This window comes from Lissotriton vulgaris, chromosome 3_1 (genome assembly GCF_964263255.1).
Source record: "Lissotriton vulgaris chromosome 3_1, aLisVul1.2, whole genome shotgun sequence".
NCBI lineage: Eukaryota > Metazoa > Chordata > Amphibia > Caudata > Salamandridae > Lissotriton > Lissotriton vulgaris.
Genome location: NC_141689.1, coordinates 1,230,899,797 through 1,230,919,055, shown reverse-complemented (window position 1 = coordinate 1,230,919,055; position 19,259 = coordinate 1,230,899,797). Strand labels below are relative to the sequence as shown.

Below are 19,259 nucleotides of genomic sequence, written 5' to 3'. Positions count from 1 at the left end.
TACAGAGACTCACCTAAAGATTTCCGAAGCGACCAGGAGAGGGTGGGTTAGACGGAGAGAATGGTGTTGAGGGTGGGAGTTTAATTTTTTCCGAATAATATTGCTCTTATATGAGGCGGACTTATAAGACGCAGTCGGTGAGAGGAACCGACGACGGCTGCGGTTGGAATTTACCCTGTTCACTTTGGCCTTATGATCGATAATTTGTTAAGAAACTGTACTTATATATTGTGAGACAGGAGGTAAAATATGTCATACAAAATGAAAAAAAACCATGACTGAAATGTATATGCGTCCTGATATAAAGGTGAACTTTCATTGTAGTCAGTAATAAAGAGTTTAAAAAAATATAAAAATAAATTTGTTTGGTATTGTACTCTGCAAATAATGAATCAACAGTATATTTAATTGTGAGCTCTGATGACCGCAGTGTAGGCAGGGGGCAGCGGTTAGCAAGAGCCCACGGCCACGTGGTGTTGAGTAGAGCTGCACAGTATTGGTAATTTAGTGTGTGTGCAGCCAGCGATGATAAGTGGTGCACTGAGTTAGTGGCACCTGAAACAACAAGGTTCCGTGGAGCCTGTGATGAGGCATGGTCCGGGCAGGCCGTACTGATAGCAATGTTTTTTGTCTTGTGAATTCTGCCTTAATAAGGCGACATGGCGATGACTTTTGGTGCACTGAGTTAATACTTTTGGGGGGGGGGTTTCTACGGGAACTCCTAGTTTGTATAATATTAATTTTAGTTGTGGTTCTGGTTTGTAGCGATTTTCTTGGAGAAAGGAATAAATTGAAGAGTGGTAATATTTGAAGTTTTTACAAGGTTGAGAACGGGATGATAATTAAAAAAGATAGAAAAAAACAGATATGCTTAATGAATATTACAATTAGGAATTATCATTTAAAAAACCTTAGGTTTCAGGCAGGTTATAGTTAGGAATTATCATTTAAAAAAACCTTAGAAATTCACTGAAAAAACCATAGGTTTCAAGGGTGTTATAGTTAGCTGGACATTTCACTCATACGAAACCATTGATATTCCTCCGTTATAGTTAGTTGTACTAACTGTAACTCTCGCAACCGCAATTCACTGGTGATGATGTCACATATTGCATCATTCATGACATGGTCAGTGACATCACTGATGACATCATTCATGACATCTCAATTGACATCATCCACGTGAAAATCTGATGCACCTCATAACTCTCTAATATAACCTTTGATAGACCCACTGTAAAATACATTCTACCATTTTCGAAATCATTGACATACCAATACCAGTTACTACATACGCACTCACGATGGCGGTCTTTTTTTATTTCTTTTTTTTAGAAGGGTGTTGTATGGCCTCCCTTCTATTTCTTTTTTTAGGGCCCTGGGGACCCCAGGGCCTGACCCCCTTTAAAAAAAAAATCTGAACGGGAAGGGGGCCGCTTGGGCCCCCCTCCGTGGCTAATTCTTGGCCCGGGGACCGCATTCCCCAGGGCATGGCCACATATATTTAATTGTTTAAGGAGGGGGCTGCGTGGCCCCCCCTCCTGAGGCCTCTATTTGCCCCGGCGACCCCATCCCACGGAGATGGCCTTTATTTTTATGTATTTTTATTTTAATTGGGGGGAGGCCGCGTGGCCCCCCTTCCAGGCCACTTCTAGCCCGGGGACCCCATCCCCCGGGGCCGGCCCTATCCATTGGGGACCGTGGGGGGAGCCCCAATGCCCACACGGTCCTTGCTGACATACAGTTCCCCATGTGGAAAAGCAATCTGCTTTGGATTTTGGAAGAGAACTCTTGCTTCCAAAATCCAAAGCAAGTTTGCTATGACAGGGCGGGAGCCGCACAGCTCCCACCCTGTCATAGCAAACAGCAGTGTCCCGGGAGTGGGCACCCCAGGACACTGCAGGAGCCGGCACTGGGGGCCGCCCTGCCTTCGGGAAAATAGCCCCGGGGAGGTGGTGGCCACTGGGGCTTGGGTTCCGTAATGGACCCCCAATTTTACATATTTTGTGCCCAGGGGAGGTGGCGGTCCCCGGGGCGTGAGGGGGGGCTTGAGCTCCCCCACACAGGTTTAATAATTAGGTAAAATAGAAGCCCCAGGGGTGGTGGTCCCTGGGCCTGCGGGGGGGCTGTGTGCCCCCGCAAATATTTGATAAAAGCTCCGGGGTGGCGGTCCCCGGGGCTTGGGGGGGCCTTGGAGGCCCCCACAAATTAAATAAGCCCCAGTGGGTGGTGGTCCCAGGGGCTGCGGGAGGGCCAGGTGCCCTCCTGCATATTCCAAACCTAGCCCTGGGGAGGTGGCGGTCCGCGAGGCTTCAGGGGTTCCAGTGGACCCCCACTAATATTTTTTGCAATGCCCCCGGGACCAGGCCCACCCGGGGGCCTCAATTAAATAAAGCGTGGGAGCATTTTATTTTAAAAAAGTTGGTGGGATTTGCGACCCCAACTAAAATTACGCCAATATTTTTTTGTAATGCTTTTTTGGGCCCTTGGGGTCCTTGTGGGACCCTCTGAGAAGGCCTAGGGGGTCAGGGTGTTTCTACCCTACCCCTTTTCTTGTTTTTAAAAATTTTTTTCACTCTTTTCTTGTGACTCAGTTCTACCAAGTCACGAGATGGTTGCCAACACTTCCTGATTTGGAGTGTTGGCTGCCAATCACAGAGAAGCTCATGCTCAGGAGGGATCGGGACTCCACCGCGTCCCTAGATATCAAAACTTTTTCTGTTTGAAATTTCTCAGGAACTACTGAACGGATTTATATAATTTAAAAAAAAGGTCTCTTAATAACACAAGGGCTACCATTTTGCCAAATTTTGGGTAATTCCGTTCAGCAGTTCGGCTGTAGCCGAAACTTACAAGACAGGAGCTGAGCAGAGCGGGCCACTAGTGAAAATTTCATGAATATTCGTCAACCGGCGCCAAAGATATTGAGAAAACAAAAAACGCTTTTCCTATGAAAACTAGGTCCCAACTATAACTACCTACTGGTTTCCCGTTTCTCAGCATGTCTGGCTAGAGGGCAGGAAAGTGACTGAGACAATACGAGCCGATATATATATATATATATATATATATATATATATATATATATATATATATATATATATACATATATAAACACACGCGGATTTGGCGTGCTTAAGCCATCTTGAACGGCGGGCTCTCGACGGGGTACGCCAACCCCTAATATACACACACTCCTGGTCAAAAATTTTCATCCGCGAAAAGAACCAGAGTCGGAGCCCAAATGTGATACGGTGCTGTCAGGTTTATTCAGCAGAAGGAAACACCCAACGCGTTTCGAGATCCGCCGATCTCTTGCTCACGGGTGGAGTTTACCAGTACCAACATTCTTTTTTAAAGCAACATGCTATTTTGACAATGAAACACGTGATCATAGACATAAACAAAATAAACAAGTTACGGCTATGTCTGCCAAAGTGAAAACAATGTTTCATGTGAAACAATTGTATCGAATCCATACAGAAAATAATATTTGGATACATATGCAAACCACAATTAAAGAGATTGTCACTTTCAGGCTTTCATGGGTATTTAAACAACGCTTTAGGCTTTCAATCAGCTAGCGCGGTTCATTTTGTTATGCGCCGGTAACACCCGACATTAGATAGCAGTACCGTGTTAAAGATTCACATCGGTACATTTGTCCTTCAGTTGTATTGCCCCAGTGGGCGAAAGTCAATCAGTTGCCCAGTTGCCGTACCGAACTACAAATACATATCAGTACATTTGTCCATAAGTTGTATTGCCCTAGTGGGCAAAAAATCAAGTGCCCAATTGCTGTGACCTTCGAAATTGTCCATGCTGGCCAAAATGTAATCCATATTCCTGTAAAAAACGGAAAAAAGGCATAGCTGTATATAACAATAGTTATATTTTAGATCAGTGCATAATTAAAAACCAATTAAAAACTTTTGAATTTTGTTACCCAAGAAGCAGCAGCATTATTATTTCACATATTTTAAAACAGTATATCAGGTTTGGAGATGGATAGCAAGTTCTTCCCCCAAATTATGGCCTGTGGGTTGCAAGGTGTTATACATGATAATGTATTTTGACTCAAGTTTCCTTAAATCTAACCACCTGTTACCTCCCCTCTCATTACTTTCAATGCTGTCCAGAACACAAAATTTCATGACATTCGGGTTTTTGTTGTGCACCTCAGCAAAATGCCTGGCTACAGGGTACTGTTGATTTTCATTTCTTATGGCTCTTTGGTGTTCCAAAATCCGGAGTTTGGCCTGTTTTGTTGTGCACCCTATATAAAATTTGTTACAGGGGCATTCAAGAGCGTACACAACATATTCTGTAGTGCAGGTAAGATGTTTAGTAATTTTGTGGGCACCTCTTTCTGATGACAGTTTTACTGACTTGCAGTTGTTACTGTACTTGCAGGCTTTGCACCTGCGGCATGGAAAAAAGCCCTGAATGGGATTAGTTTTCTTACTCTCTTTTATTAATGTACTACTCAGTGTGTCTTTAAGTGATTTTGCCTTCCTAAATGCCAACGAAGGTATTTCATGAATCACCTCTTTCACATCACTATCTAGTTTTAGTGTTTCCCAATACTTGGTTAAGCATTTGCGCAGTTTCCAGGATTGACTACTATAGGTAGTGATAAATCGTACCTTTTCGTCAACTTCGTGTTGTTTAGGGACTAACAATTCCTCCCTGTCCATTGCATTGACTTTCGCGAGGGCCTGCTGTATTATTTTCTCACTATATCCTCTCTCAGAGAATCGCTGCGCCATGATTTGGCTCTCCTTAGTGAAACCTTCTGCCGAGCTACAATTCCTCTTGGCCCTAATGAGTTCGCCTATAGGGATACTGCGTATGAGACTAGGAGGATGTCCGCTCCCTGCATGAAGCAGGCTATTTCCAGCTGTGGATTTGCGGAATAGATTGCTTTTTAACCTCCCCTCATCAACCTCAAGCTTGATGTCCAGAAACTCCAATTCTTCTTTGCTTATTACACTGGTAAGTTTTAGATTCAGAGAGTTACTATTTAGAGTAGATTCAAATTTGTGTATCTGGTCGAGAGTGGCGTGCCAAACACAGAAAATATCGTCAATGTACCTTTTCCAGAGGATGACGTGGGCACTATAGTGGGAGATCTTCTTCACCACTAACTCCTCCCACCAGCCTAGGTATAAACAAGCCAGGCTGGGGGCAAAGCAAGTACCCATCGCCACCCCCTGGATTTGTTTGAACAGTATTTTATTGAAAATGAAGTAATTGTTAGTCATACATTCCCATATCATGTCCAGTAGCATGTTAGTGTGTGACAAAAAAGAAACCGATCTGTTTCTAAGGTAGAATTTACATGCTTCCACACCCAATTCCTGAGGGATACTGGTGTACAAGCTGGCAACATCAAAGCTTACCAGCCAGTACTCAGGACTCCATGCAATGTCCTTGATAATACTTAAGAAATCTGATGAGTCCCTGACATAGGAGGGCAGACTGGTTACGAAAGGCTGTAGAAAGTGATCTATATATCTACTGGTTTTTTCATACAGACTACCAATCGAAGAGACGATCGGTCTACCTGGGGGTACCTGAAGATTTTTGTGCACCTTGGGGAGCAAATACAATGCAGGTGTTTTCGGATATTTCATATAGAGGTAATTGAACTCATCGTCCTCAATTAACCCCCTAGCTTTCCAATCATGCAACTTATCCTCATAAGCACATTTGGACATATTATAGTCCTCTTTGTTTGCTCTGACATATTTCTGTTCATCAGACAATTGCGTTAAACCTTCTTTAAGGTACATGTCAATAGGCCAGACCACTACGTTCCCTCCTTTATCGCTATTTTTGATAACCACGTCAGCCCAATTCTCCATTTCCTTTAAGGCAAAAAACTGTTTTTTGTTAAGGTTCCAATTCATTTTTGGTTTTTCTCTGTCCATGCGTCTCATTTCCTGTATCATCCCTTGTTCGAAGCTATCAATGTAGCTATTGGCAATTTGTGGAACAAACACAGATCTTGGTTTGAAACCACTGCCACTGCTCATACACACTGAGTCCTCAGTATTAACTAAGTTAAACAAAGCATCATCGTGTACATCTTCACAACCTGCTAATAATTGTACCAATTGCAAAAGTTCTGCATCATTTACACTAAGTGTGCTCGGTTTCTCAGTTGTTGCATCTTTCCTGATTCGGGGTTTGTTCGCAAACCACTTTTTAAGTTTTAATTTGCGAGTAAAACAAAAAAGATCAATTTGGGCATTAGTAAAGTTAAAATTAGACGTTGGACAAAATGAAAGGCCCCTTGCCAGTACCTCAATTTGTACAGGTGTTAAAATACGAGTAGAAAGATTTACCACAGTCTTGGGGTTTATTTTCTCGCCGCCTTGCCTCTGGTTACCACTCCTACTGGGCTTGCAACCGCCTCGGAGGATTTGCCGCCTCTTCCGCGTCCTCCTCTGCCGCCTCTTCCACGCCCTTTTGACGGGGTGCCTGTCTGACGTTCCTTGGTCATCAGGGCTACTTCCTTTAAAATTAAATCTTTTACTGGAATCGCTTCCAATGGTTCGGAGATGTCACTCTCAATTGATTCATTATCATCCAAGATTACTGATTCCCCGGAAGTTGTAGCACCTTGATTTTGTGCCGCTGTCTTTTTTCCAGGTGTGGTAAGATTCTTGGTTTTCGCTTTCTTTGTGGCATCCCTTATTACATCATATCGTTTGGCAAAGGTTAGGATTTGGCCCTTGCTGTAGTCGACTTCATCCCGATGAAATTTCCGCTGTTTTTTCTCCTTAATTTCCTCTTCAATTTTGTCGAGGCGTTTATTCATTTTGTCCATCTCCGTGGTAAATTCACTCTCAGTATATTTGCCTTTTAATTTCGTAATTAGTTCCTCATTCTCTGTGTTGAGTTTGGCACACTCCTTTTCAGCGTTCTTTATAAGCATTTTTAACATGTTAACCGAGCAGACGTGATTGTTATCCATCCACTCACTAATTAGTTCGGGGTCGGGGTCGGGGTCTTGAAATGTAGGTATGATGAAGATCCTTAAGCCGCGCGGTATCCTATTGCATTCAAGATACTTGGTTAGGGCAGCCGCCTCCCACCAGCGCGATTGTTCACGCTTAAGGTTCTTCCAAAGTGCATCCCACAGTATTTTCAGTTCGTTTACTTGCTTACCAGGTGGTCTTGTCTCATCCCCCACACTGGATTCAGTTGATGTGAAAAGTTTCGCTGCTGCTTCAGCTCTCCTGTTGTTCCTTGATTCTGCCATATTGTTTGACACAACAAAACCAGCCGGTCTGTTGTTGTTTGCACCGTACTCTTCCGTATTGCACTGTTTACTGGCTGTTAGGCTACCGGGTCCCGGGCAGGAACTGCTCTGATTTCCGATTCTAATCACACTCCAATCCGACCAGATCCCAGATATCGGAGTTTCAGTTGTTATATATATATATATTGATATTTTGTACAACTATATTTGTTGCATTGATATATATTTATATATATTTTTACTTACCATTATAAATATAGGATGTCAATATTTTTTGCATCGATATTTATAACTCAATATTGTTGAGTGTCTGTGCACCCTATGCCACTACTCCACTGAATTACACTTTACTCTATGATACTGCACTCTCAGGCGAATGAACTCCGCCCCAGCCTCCTTAATTTTACCCTTCTTACCTCTGAAAGGATCAATCTGCTCCTTGATAAAAACTAAATCTGGATCTCTGCCCTCTTAAGATACTCAAGGATTGCAGGGAGTTGGTTATGCCTCCCCTTTTAGAGGTGATGAACCTAGCAATTATGGAAGGAACTTTCCCCCTTTCTTGGGAAATGGCGGTTGTCAAACCTCTCTTGAAAAAGGCCACATTGGACCCTGGGGTCCTAAAGAACTTCCACCCAATATCTCTGTTACCCGCACCAGCAAAAATACATGAGTCACACCTTAATCATCATTTAAGCGCCTTCTTGGATGACTCTAGCCTGCTGGACTCGTCTCCACACGGCTTTCGTAGAGCTTCCAGGATATTCTAAGCAACTTACAGGCAATTGTGTGAGAAGAAATCTAATAGAAAGTACCTATCCCTAATACGGAAGTTTGACAATGCATTGGTGGGAGGAAAACGTTGCCTCAAGTATTTTTTTGAAAATTGACCTTCCTATTTTAATACATCTACTATGTTGCATTGCCAATATATATATAAAATCTGATAAGGTTTTAACGCGCTGAAATCGCATATTGAAATATTTCAAATATTTCATTGAAATCCCCTTGACCAAAATGTTTAAGAGAGCTTCTTAACTTTCTAGGATTAAAATTCTCAGGCATGTAACATTAGGAAGTCATTTCTGGATTAAATGTGCATTGAGGCGAGACTTTTGTAGACAAGTATCTCACTCTGAATTTAATATTAGAGTTGTATAGTAGATCACTTTCCAAGTACTAAATACAATTCTTTTGACTATAAATTTGTAACACCGGTTAGTGATTTCAAGACCAAATCATATATCAATATAGCGTAGAAGCAGTCCAATAAGAGAAAATGGGAGAATCTACTTATCAATGTAAACAAGAGAAATGAGAGGATGTAGCCTTACGGCTAGAGCGGTCAACCTCAAAGCTTGGGAACCGGGTTTGAGTCTCCGGAACAACGCTCAACATCCTGTGATCTCCCCGTGCCTAACAAAAACTAAGTTGTCCATTTGTAACAAACTTGGTGCTCATGTAAAGCGCTCTGATACCCGATGTCTCGGGTCTAGTTCGCTTTTTAAAACTCTAAAAAAACTAATTAAACAAACAAACAAACATCCATCAAGAATTTCAGACCCAGGCCCAGTGCGTGTATGTGCATTTTCAGATTAATATAATAAGACGTTTTTCTATTGAAGATTAAACTATCCCAATAAAATAAAGAAAGAACAGCCATACTTTAAAAAATGACTTTACTGTAAAATTGCTATGCCATGATAGTCTATGAAAGTTCAGAAGGACTGAATACATGCTGCTTTTTCAGAATCACCATTGACTATTAAAATGTTTCCATTTACATAAGTAACTTTATCGATATGTGGATAGCCTGAAAATATGATCTGTTTCTCTGGAGCCTACATTTGACCAGTTTAACCAAGAATTAGCATTTGGAACCTATCTAGAAGAAATTATGCTATGTTCATGGTTTTAACCATACAAATGTGATGAAACCATGGGTATCTGCCTAATGGCCAAACCCCAAAGGTTAATCAGAAGTTTACTATGTCAATAGCATGCAAATTGTTCCTTGTCACACTGGAAAGGATATGAGAACTTGGATGTAATGCCAGTAAACACTATTTATGGTATTTATTTACATGAATGGCCCTAGCCTGTGCCCAGATTTTACCAAGCAGTTTCATATAAATTAGGAGCACATTCTAGATTTACTATTCATACAATATTTGCTTTTTCAATGAAGACATGATAGTGATGCCTCTCAGCTGTTTAATCTGTGTTGAAAAAATAATGAAAGCTATAGTAGATGAAATTTGTTACATCAAAAATGTCTGTGAGTTGATTTCCATGTTGATAATCTGAAAGCAGCTGCTTCACTGATCATTTCATTATTCAGTTATGTATGTGTAGTGTTATAAATTGTGCAACATACTGCTTCCATGGAAATTTGCATTTGCTTATAGTTTGTATGTCTTTTCTCTTCCGGTATATATAGAAATATTTTCTGAACTATTTAGATGGACAATAGTTACTAATTGCATCGATAAAATCACATGAGTGATTTCATATTTTAAATGGATTTATATAAAAATATGAAGAATGTATTGAAATTGTAGTATTCAATGTCAAGATCTCATATTGTTTTGGGGGTAACAAGCACACAGAAAACTGTCTTACTTTTTTTCAATTTTTTAATAAATCATTGGATATAGAGCAAACTATCAATGCTCAAAAGAATGTAAAAATGTTTGTGATTTGCAAACATATGCTGTCATTCCTTGCATATACAGCCATCCACATTTGCATCTCAGAGATTTAAAAATATTTTTTGACTAATTCACAAAAGTACCAGGTATGCATGTCCGTTCCTTGTCACTTTCAGAATTCATGCACATACATTTAATGCGTACAACTATTTTTCATAACCTTTCCGGAGCATAGTGCCCACACTGTCAAAACTAATATGCGTAAGGGTACACATTTACTTTTACATTTTCATTCATATGGAAAACCTTTCTTCTTGTGAAGCATTAATTTCCCGCACATCCTCTGTGACAATGTGGTTTGTTTGCACTTTCTCAGACAAGCTACACTAATGACACCTAGGGTTTTTAGATGTGTGTGTGGGGAAATAGGAGTGTGGAAAGTGTTGCAATTTTTTATGTATACCAATAAGTTTATGACCCTAAAGTTGTTTTGTTCATATCATTTCCATAGATCACTTTCCTTCCACTTCTTTCATAACTTCACCATTGCTTACAACTGCAGGAATATTTATATAGTTAAAACGTATCCACTTAATATGGGCATCCCTTCAAGCAATAAGTACAAAATTCTGCCTTTGTAAACTCGGATATTTTAGGAAACAGGGGTCCTAGGGAGTTACGATGTAACAGGAGATGCTAATATAGACCACAATCAGTACTATATTTTTTCATCGCCCAGTCGGGCGTAGAGTAATTTATTAAGAATAACATAAAATTACATTGACCTAGAGAGGGTCAAAATATGAACAACAAGATAGGGTACAGTCCTGTACCTATCCCCCAAAGTTGGAAAACCAATAGAGTAAAGCAAGGTGGAAGGAAGGAAAGAGGTTTTTCAGGCAAGAAGAAAAGATTTTTAGAGCCAAAGGATGGCTTGCGATTTCAATAGGTAGTTTCGCAAAGTACATCCAACAGTGTCAACAGTAGATTATACACATTCAATCATATGTAACACTGTTCAGAGCGTCGACGTTTCGATCCCTAAGGGCTCTTAATGAAATGGGATCATCATCAGGACAATTTACAATCATAGCCTGTATTACAATGCGAATGCCTGGCCGCACTTTGGGCAGCCGCGGAATGGAAGTGGAACACGATGGTTTCTTCCCGTTTTAAGAGTAGGTTGACTCCTTTGTTTTGATCCCCAGACTCAATACTGACTTCTCGGCGGAAGCGGCGGTGGGGTGGTGGGAGAAACTCAATGGTCTTCTCCCCCTTCAATGGCAGCGCGAACTCGGAATCAGGTTTTCAGTGGAAAGAAGTTTGAGAATGAAGTCTAAAAAGTTTTGTTGTGCTATTTGATTCATAGAAAAGTATCAGCAATGCATTTCACTATATTTTCTTAAACAAGGCCTCAAACATTAAATAAGAAATTCACTAAAACTATACAAGATGTGAAGTATGCATGTGTCTTATAGCTGCATGGGCTGGGTTACAATTAAATTTTTACTGCAGGGGGTTTGTGAGCACTGAATAGTGTTTACTTTTAAGAAATACATTAAAATATTACTATTCTTCAAATATGGTTATTTTAATTGAGAATTATATGTCTTTTAATTTTAGGACATTTAATCAGACAGTTGGAACTTTTGAGGAACTCCAAAAGTACCTTCATGGATATGTGGCCAACTTGACCCTGGATGATGAAAGAAGAAATGCAAAGTAAGCCTGTATTTCATTCACAAATTAACTCCAATGTTTAGCACTCACAACAAGGTGAGATTGAAGATAGCTTATATTTTCACTGGGAAGATTCCTGAGTGGTTGTGTTGGCAAACAATACATCTTAACCTGATAATCATGCTGTAGTAAAGGGTTGTAGAATGTAATTGTTGTGGAAGCACAAGAAATCCATATCAGATTTACCACCTCTCTATGAGCAGTGGGTTTATACGGGCAGCAATCCACTTCTAGAATGTGCAAATCATCAATATGTTTTTCTGTAACTGTTGTTAGAAAACTTTGGTATGAACTACATTGACTGAAAGTGCTTAATGCCGCTGCTAAGGAAGGGTGTCCAGAGTCATGGGGTGTCTCCACAATTGTTCCTGTGTTTAAAAAGGCAGATCGTAACAGCAATATGAATTACAGACCGATCTCCCGTATCGACTCTGTGGTTAGAGTTGTAGGTGGAGTCGTATTAAATAGATTGACGGCTTGGGCGGAAGAAAATAAGATTATTTCTGACATTCAGTATGGGTTCCGCCCAGGTCACTCTACCATGGCACAATGCCTTAATCTCTATCTGATCCTCGGAAAGTACACTGTTGCCCGCCAGGGGACAATCTACATGGCCTTCATGGATCTCTCCTCCGCTTTTGACTGTGTAAATCGGAGGAAGTTGCGGCAGTCCTTGAGGTCCAAGGGGTGGAGGCAAATTTGGTGGACTTTCTGTTGGACTTACATAGAGACACTAGGGCAAACATTAGATACGCTCAGGATTTGAGGGTCACCAGGGATTTTAGTACAGAAAGGGGTGTATGGCAGGGGTGTATTTTAGCCCCGTTTCTCTTTAACCTCTACATCAATGACTTAGATAAGACCTTGTTAGAAACTGGGGCTGACTTTCCGTATGTTGGACGCAGGGGCCTGCCCTTCTTGCTTTATGCAGACAATGCGGTTCTCCTGGCACGTACCCATAAAAGCTTACAGATTTTGCTTGACACATTTTGCAGGATTATGGCCGATCGAGACCTGGCCATAAATAATTCGAAATCCTACACAATGCAGGTCGGGCTGAGCCCCAAGAGGCAGTACACCGTTAAGGTGAATGGAGAAATAGTGCCCATAACTTAGACTTAATGCTATTTGGGTGTCCTAATGGACGACCGTCTGGATTGGGGCCCTCTACTTAAGAAGAAAAGGGGGGAGGTGTCCAGGTCCAATGAAGCGATTTTTAATTTCGCAACTAAAATGGGCAAGCGCCCAATAGCTGCGATGTTAAAGATTTATCCAGCCAAGAGTGTATCGATTGCCAGCTATGGCAGCGAATTGTGGGGATATACAGGTTTGGAGGGTATTCAGGTGGGAGAAAACAATTTTTTAAAACAGCTTCTGGGGGTTTCTAAAGGGACCTCAAATTTAAAAGTTCATGAAGAGACTGGTCTTACATTTATCTGCGATATTCTGGCTATGCGCCCATTGCTTTTTTGGCTCAAATGCTGGCTGAATGAAGATCTTGGCCTTACACAAGAGTTATTGAAAGAGATTTTGAGCCTTGGACCACATGATCGAAATACCGTAGTTAAAGTACTTAAAGGGGTGCTTTATAGAGTTGGGGCGCCGCACCTTTTTTTAATACTTGACTGTATACCAGGGCAGATGTGGCTTTTGTAAAACAATCTTTTAGTTTGCGAAAGAAAGCAAAAAGAGAGGAGTTGGAAGTGTCAAAAAATAGTGTCCGCAAGCACATGATGCTTAAATCCACTCTAGATATGGAGCCATATCTCTCGTGGCCTTTGTCGCTTCACAAGCGCTTCCTACTGATCAGGTTCTGATTGGATTATTTCTATCTTTTATTAGCTGTACTCAAGGGGTGTCACAAAGGACAAGTGTTAGCACCCTGTGGCTGCGACAGTATGTCTCCACAGGATCTGCTGCACTTTGTGTTCTTTTGTAGTCTTTATGAAGCCCCTCGAAGGCTGTTTTTAAAATCTCTTTTAAAAAAGTAAAATTTTTTACTGGTTTGCCCCACTCTCTATTTTCTACAATTATTAGAGCCAGAATGTATTCCATTTGTGGTTGGCTTCCTGAAATGTTATCTAAGGTACAGAAATTGTCTGGAACCCTAAAACGTTGGATGCTGTATTTTATGAATTAATTTTTAAATTGTAATAATGTGGTGTCCTTTCTATTCCATAATCATTGTATATAAATTGGAATATTTGTATTGTATGTCCAGTTATGCATTTATGTGATTTGTACATTTTTTTAGATGAATTGTAACTTTTTATGGTTTTCTATTATACAAACCAAATAAAGTTTATTGAAAGACTGAAAGTCATAAAACGTGCAAAGGATTTGTAGAGAAAGGTCTATAACAATCATACATCTGCTTCATATTATCTAAAGTTTTGCTTTATAACATAACCTGAAAATACAATATACAGACAGACACCTATAATAAGAGATCATCTTAGCTTTTGATTTGAAAAGAAAATGTAAATGCTGATTTACTGCCAGGCTTCTGCCTCTACTGCAATCTTCCAAAATGCAGAAATGAATTTGCATTCACAGAAAAGGAAAATGAACATTTTCTTAAGAGTCCCATCTAACAGTTGCACACAAAATGACAGAAAATCAGACTGTAATTCTGAAAGGTATTCATGATTATGTGTAGGAGTGCTCCTGTAGCACATACTCATAAATGTAATTCCAAAAGGTATAGGTGTAGGTCTGTGCTTAATCCAGTCCTATATTTTATGTGCAGAGTTCTTTGTCAAGAGTGTGGAGAACTTATGTGTAAGGTGCAAGGTGGAGTGACTGGAAAATGATGAATTCTTACTAGAAAGTGGGAGGTGGAAAGAAAACATTATGCGGGGCTCATGCAGGTACAAAATTACACCTACAGTGATGGTGGCAGAGATCTCCCACATGTGTGCAAAGCTACTAGTAGGAACTTTACTCTCAGAAATTCTGTCATACGAGGCTTCTCCCCCTTTTTCAAGGATGTGGAGACGTAAATGCTGCACCATTCCTCTACTTGGAAATGGGATTTGACAAATTACACGTAGGCGTATTAATACATATGTATATGTGATTAAATATACATGCTTAGATATACCTTTGTGAATCCAGCGCTATAGTGCTTTTCCTTCATTCTTTATGACACACTTGAAACCCTGTAACACTTAGAGACTATATCCTAATAAAGCCTCTTTAAAAAAACATAAATTTTGTTAATTTTTTTGTGTCAGTTCTGGAGTGGAAGGTTTCCAATGCTTAAGCTGGGTTCCAGGCCAGCCCCAGCAATTCATCCTGAAATAGGGCCTCAAGACACATGAGGCCCATACTAACTCAGTGTGGGCCGAGCAGAACAGAATCCATAAAGGGGAGGTGTATCTAAGATTCTTTTCCCCTTCCATCGAAAATGCTCCTGGTCATAGCAACTGATTACAAGTTGAAGCGTTATTTATTGCCCCTGGTAAATAAGAATACCGCTGGGTCTATTATTTAGCAGGTGCGATAAATAACACCTATTACGAATTTATAGGGACTAACATGACTATTGAACCAAAATCCACATGATGCGGTAAATACCATATGTTTCCCCCTGTTATATTTCGGCAGGATTGACCTCCCGAAATGTAATGGAGGTTGAGTTATTTCACTCATTAAATAAGTATTGGATGTGTTAAATTCCTTCAAACTTGTAATTCCGACCCATGCGTAACTAGGAGTTACCGCAAGGGTCAGAATATTAAGAGCAACTCATAATTAGGCCCATAGTGGCTTCCTTTAAGGACAATCAGTTTGACCTTTTGACAGAGTTGGGCCCTAGCTGTGATCGTAGCAGGACTTTCAAACCGCCAATCATAGGAACAGAAAAAAGAGACAGTATGTATAAAAAACCAAAAATTAGAATTGCGTCAATCAGAGAGAAAAGGGAGACACGGGTACTCAGACGAGGACAGAATATCATATATGATTGCCCGTAGAAATTCCAAGAACTCCATTCTATCTGCTTAGGCAGCATTCTTCTCCGAAAAAATTTTGAATGCACAAAATAAATCTAGAGAAATCTTCAGGGTTGTGAATGATCTATCTAATGATGCTAGAACCTCTCCCTCCCAAGCCCCCACGCAAAAGCAGTGTAATCAGCTTAATAATTTCTTCAAGGACAAGATTGCCATCATAAAAGAAAGCATCCTGAACAATTCTAGTACGGCGGCCATCGAGGACACCTGCAGAAACTTTCCCTCCAATAGACCAATTAAGGTTAGCAGAACTGATGAACCGTGTGAAGTCCGGTACTCCCAATGATTTCTGCCCCCGCATGTACTGAGGGAAGTCTATTCAGCACTCCCGCTCGGCATACTCCCCCTCTTGAATGAGTCCCTAGCTCAGGGAATAGTCCCCAGCTCATTTAAAAATGCAACGCTGGTCCCATTAATTAAAAAAACGGGTGCCGATTCCTCCAATCCTTCGAACTACCGGCCCATATCCCTCCTCCCTTTCGGAGCAAAGATCTTGGAAGCCCATGTGGCCAGCTGCATTTCCAACTTTATTGAAACATCTGAATACCTGGAGCCTAACCAAGCCGGCTTTCGCCAGGCGCACTCAACCGAGGCAGTGATCCTCGCTGTCCTGGACACAATGAGGTCTAATGCCGACAGGGGTATACATCAGGCCTTGGTGCTCCTGGACCTGTCGGCAGCGTTCGACACGGTGGACCACACCATCTTATTACACCGTGTTGAACAAGCCGGCCTGCGAGGCTCGGCCTTCGGCTGGGTAAAGACTTTCCTGAGCGACCAGTCCCAGGCAGTTAAGCTCGGGAACTTCATAGCGCCCAAACTATCCACCACCTGGCTCGTCACTGTCCCCCCTCCTGTTTAATTTATATCTTAAACCCCTATTACACTCTTTAAATAACAGGAGGGTTACGATTTATAACTATGCTGACGACCTGCAGCTGATTTTCCCACTGGATTCAACCGACTCCGCCGTGGAATTTCAAGCTACCATGCTGCACATTCAACAGTGGATGGAGTTGAACCACTTAAAACGTAACCCAGGGAAGACCGAGCTGGTACTCCCTGGTAAAAGTTCAATCAGCTGGGGCCCTCATTTCTGGCCGTCAACAATGGGATCTCCTCCCACTCCCTCTCTCTCTGTGAAAAGCCTCGGGATCACCATCAACTCCGATCTCTCGTTGAAAAGCCAGGTGGGAGCGGTGATCTCGTCCAGCTTCCTTCAGCTACGCAAAATTAGGAAAATTGCCCATCTACTCACGCACCCTGCCCTCATTCAGGTGGTTCTCTCGTTGGTCCTCTCCCGATTAGATTTTTCAAATTCTATCTATTTGGGCCTTCCCCTGTTTTTGTCTAAGCACTTGCAAATTGTGCAGAATCAGGCGGCTAGATTAATCTTCAAGAGCCACGGTAGGAGTTCGGCGAAACCACTGCTGGTCACTCTTCACTGGCTACCTATAGCCCAACGGGTAATATTCAAAGTAGGATGCCTGGCCTTTATGGCTCTCCACGGGAAAAGCCCCATGTTTATCAACAGCCTTATAATCAAACATGAGCCGACCCGCAATCTCCGCTCTGCCTATCAGTCCCTTCTCACTCAGCCCTCATTTAAACGGAAACGTCTTGGTGGGTGTCGATTCGCTCATCTTGCTCCAAAGATTTGGAACTCTTTCCCTGTGTCGCTCAGGAGATGTACGAATCTCATGGAGTTCAGGAGCGCACTGAAGACCTGGTTATTCAAGCAAGCTTCGGGATAGGTTAACTGTTTTGTTATTTCTCCTCACTACCAGCGCCATGAAACCTCTGGGGGCCCGCGCGCTTAACAAATTCAGAATAACATAACATAACATATCATTTTTAAAAGAGGTAGCAAAGAGATAAACCTGAACAGTAGTTTACAATCTTTTTTTTTTTTATTTCTTTTTATTAACACTTCGACAAAAGCTCATCAAGCAGTTACACGCAGGCTACCACCTTAAGACAGTTGCATTTCACAGTATACAAATATTGTTGCAATCATTACATTAGGCAGATCAAGGGGACCCATCGGCTTCAGGGCCAGACCGACCATCAGCCGGGTGGCAAATGTCCCCTCTGTACCGGTTCCAAGCCCCCCATATCTTTGCCCATTTCGCAGGGCATAAAGCTATAAAGACTGACTTCTCGCTAAACATGCAGCAGTCTAGGTCCTCCTTCCACTTGCGCACCTAGGGCGGCTGTGCAACCCCCCACTTTTGCGCAATGTTACGTTTCGCAATCATATACGACAAAGTGGCCCATTGTGTGGTGTAGGCATTTAGATCTGTAGGTTCCCAGACGTTTAATATACATCTACGAGCCTCCGGCTGCAAGTCCACCCCCAGCACTGATCTCAGTGTGCGATGCACATCCCTCCAATATTGCTGTATCTGCTGACAGTTCCACAGTGTATGAATGAATGTTCCCAGTTCCCCACATCCTCTCTTGCATTCCCCACTCCGCCCTTCCCATTCGAACCAAACCTGGACCCGTTATATATATCCTATGTAGTATTTTGAGCTACACTAATCTAAGCCTGGCTTGAATTGCCATAACACGTGGGGAGGAGACCGCCTTTTGCCAGTCTTCATAGTCCAGTTCTATCCTATCCCCTGTCCATTGTCCCCGAGGGCCTGCAGCGGGTCTTCCATGTGATTTATCAACTTTCTATATATTAGGGAAATAGTATTTTCTGGGAGATGCCCATCCAGCACACTGTCCTCCAGGGGAGAGGCCTCTGGGAGAACCACACCACTAGGGACATGGGCGAGCAAGGCATGTTGGATCTGTAGGTAACGGAAGTGCTCCGCGTCTGACAAATTATACTGACATTTAAGCGACTCAAATGACAGTATCGCTCCGCTCCTCCAAATGTCTTTGATGCGAGTTATCCCTATGAGGTCCCACTTATCAAACCCCTTAGATTTCTAGAGGTTACCCAGTTTTTCTGAAATCCACATTCCCCACTCTCTGCCCTTCCCATTCTAACCAAACCTGGGCCCGTTATATATATCCTGTGTGGTATTTTAGGCTACACTTATCTAAGCCTGGCTTGGATTGCCACAACACGTGGGGAGGAGACCGCTTCTCGCCAGTTTTCATCGTCCAGCTCTATCCCATCCCCTGTCCATTTTCCCCTGAGGGCCTGCAGCGGGTCTTCCATGTGATTTATCAACTTTCTATATATTAGGGAAATGGTCTTTTCTGGGAGATGCCCGTCCAGCACCCTGTCCTCCAAGGGAGAGGCCTCTGGGAGAACCACACCACTAGGGACATGGGCGAGCAAGGCATGTCGTATCTGTAGGTAACGCAAATGCTCCGCGTCTGACAAATTATACTGACATTTAAGCAACTCAATTGACTGTATTGCTCCGCTCCCCCAAATGTCTTTGATGCGAGTTATCCCTATGAGGTCCCATTTATCAAACCCCTTAGATTTCCATAGGTTACCCAGTTTTTCTGAAATTGACAACGGTGTGGCCAGGGTGAGTTTGCCCTCCCATCAGGGATGTTTATTGACTGTGTGCCAGACGTGGACGGAATGAGTAGTAGGGCCTGTTAGAGGGT

At 42.1% G+C, this 19,259-nt stretch overlaps 2 protein-coding genes across 3 annotated transcripts in view; one reads left to right on the top strand and one right to left on the bottom strand.

Moving 5' to 3' along the window:
* PRKG2 (protein kinase cGMP-dependent 2) overlaps window positions 1–19,259 on the top strand; it is an 898,053-nt gene that overhangs the window by 611,283 nt on the left and 267,511 nt on the right. For both annotated transcript variants that reach the window (XM_086963161.1, XM_086963160.1), the window contains exon 9: window positions 11,545–11,643. In XM_086963161.1, coding sequence (XP_086819287.1) covers window positions 11,545–11,643 — 99 coding nt within the window. The remainder of the gene's footprint in view (window positions 1–11,544; window positions 11,644–19,259) is intronic.
* Window positions 6,365–7,270, bottom strand: LOC147727695 (uncharacterized). The gene has a single exon (XM_086962752.1). It carries the CDS (start codon window positions 7,268–7,270, stop codon window positions 6,365–6,367), a length of 906 nt encoding a protein of 301 aa, XP_086818878.1.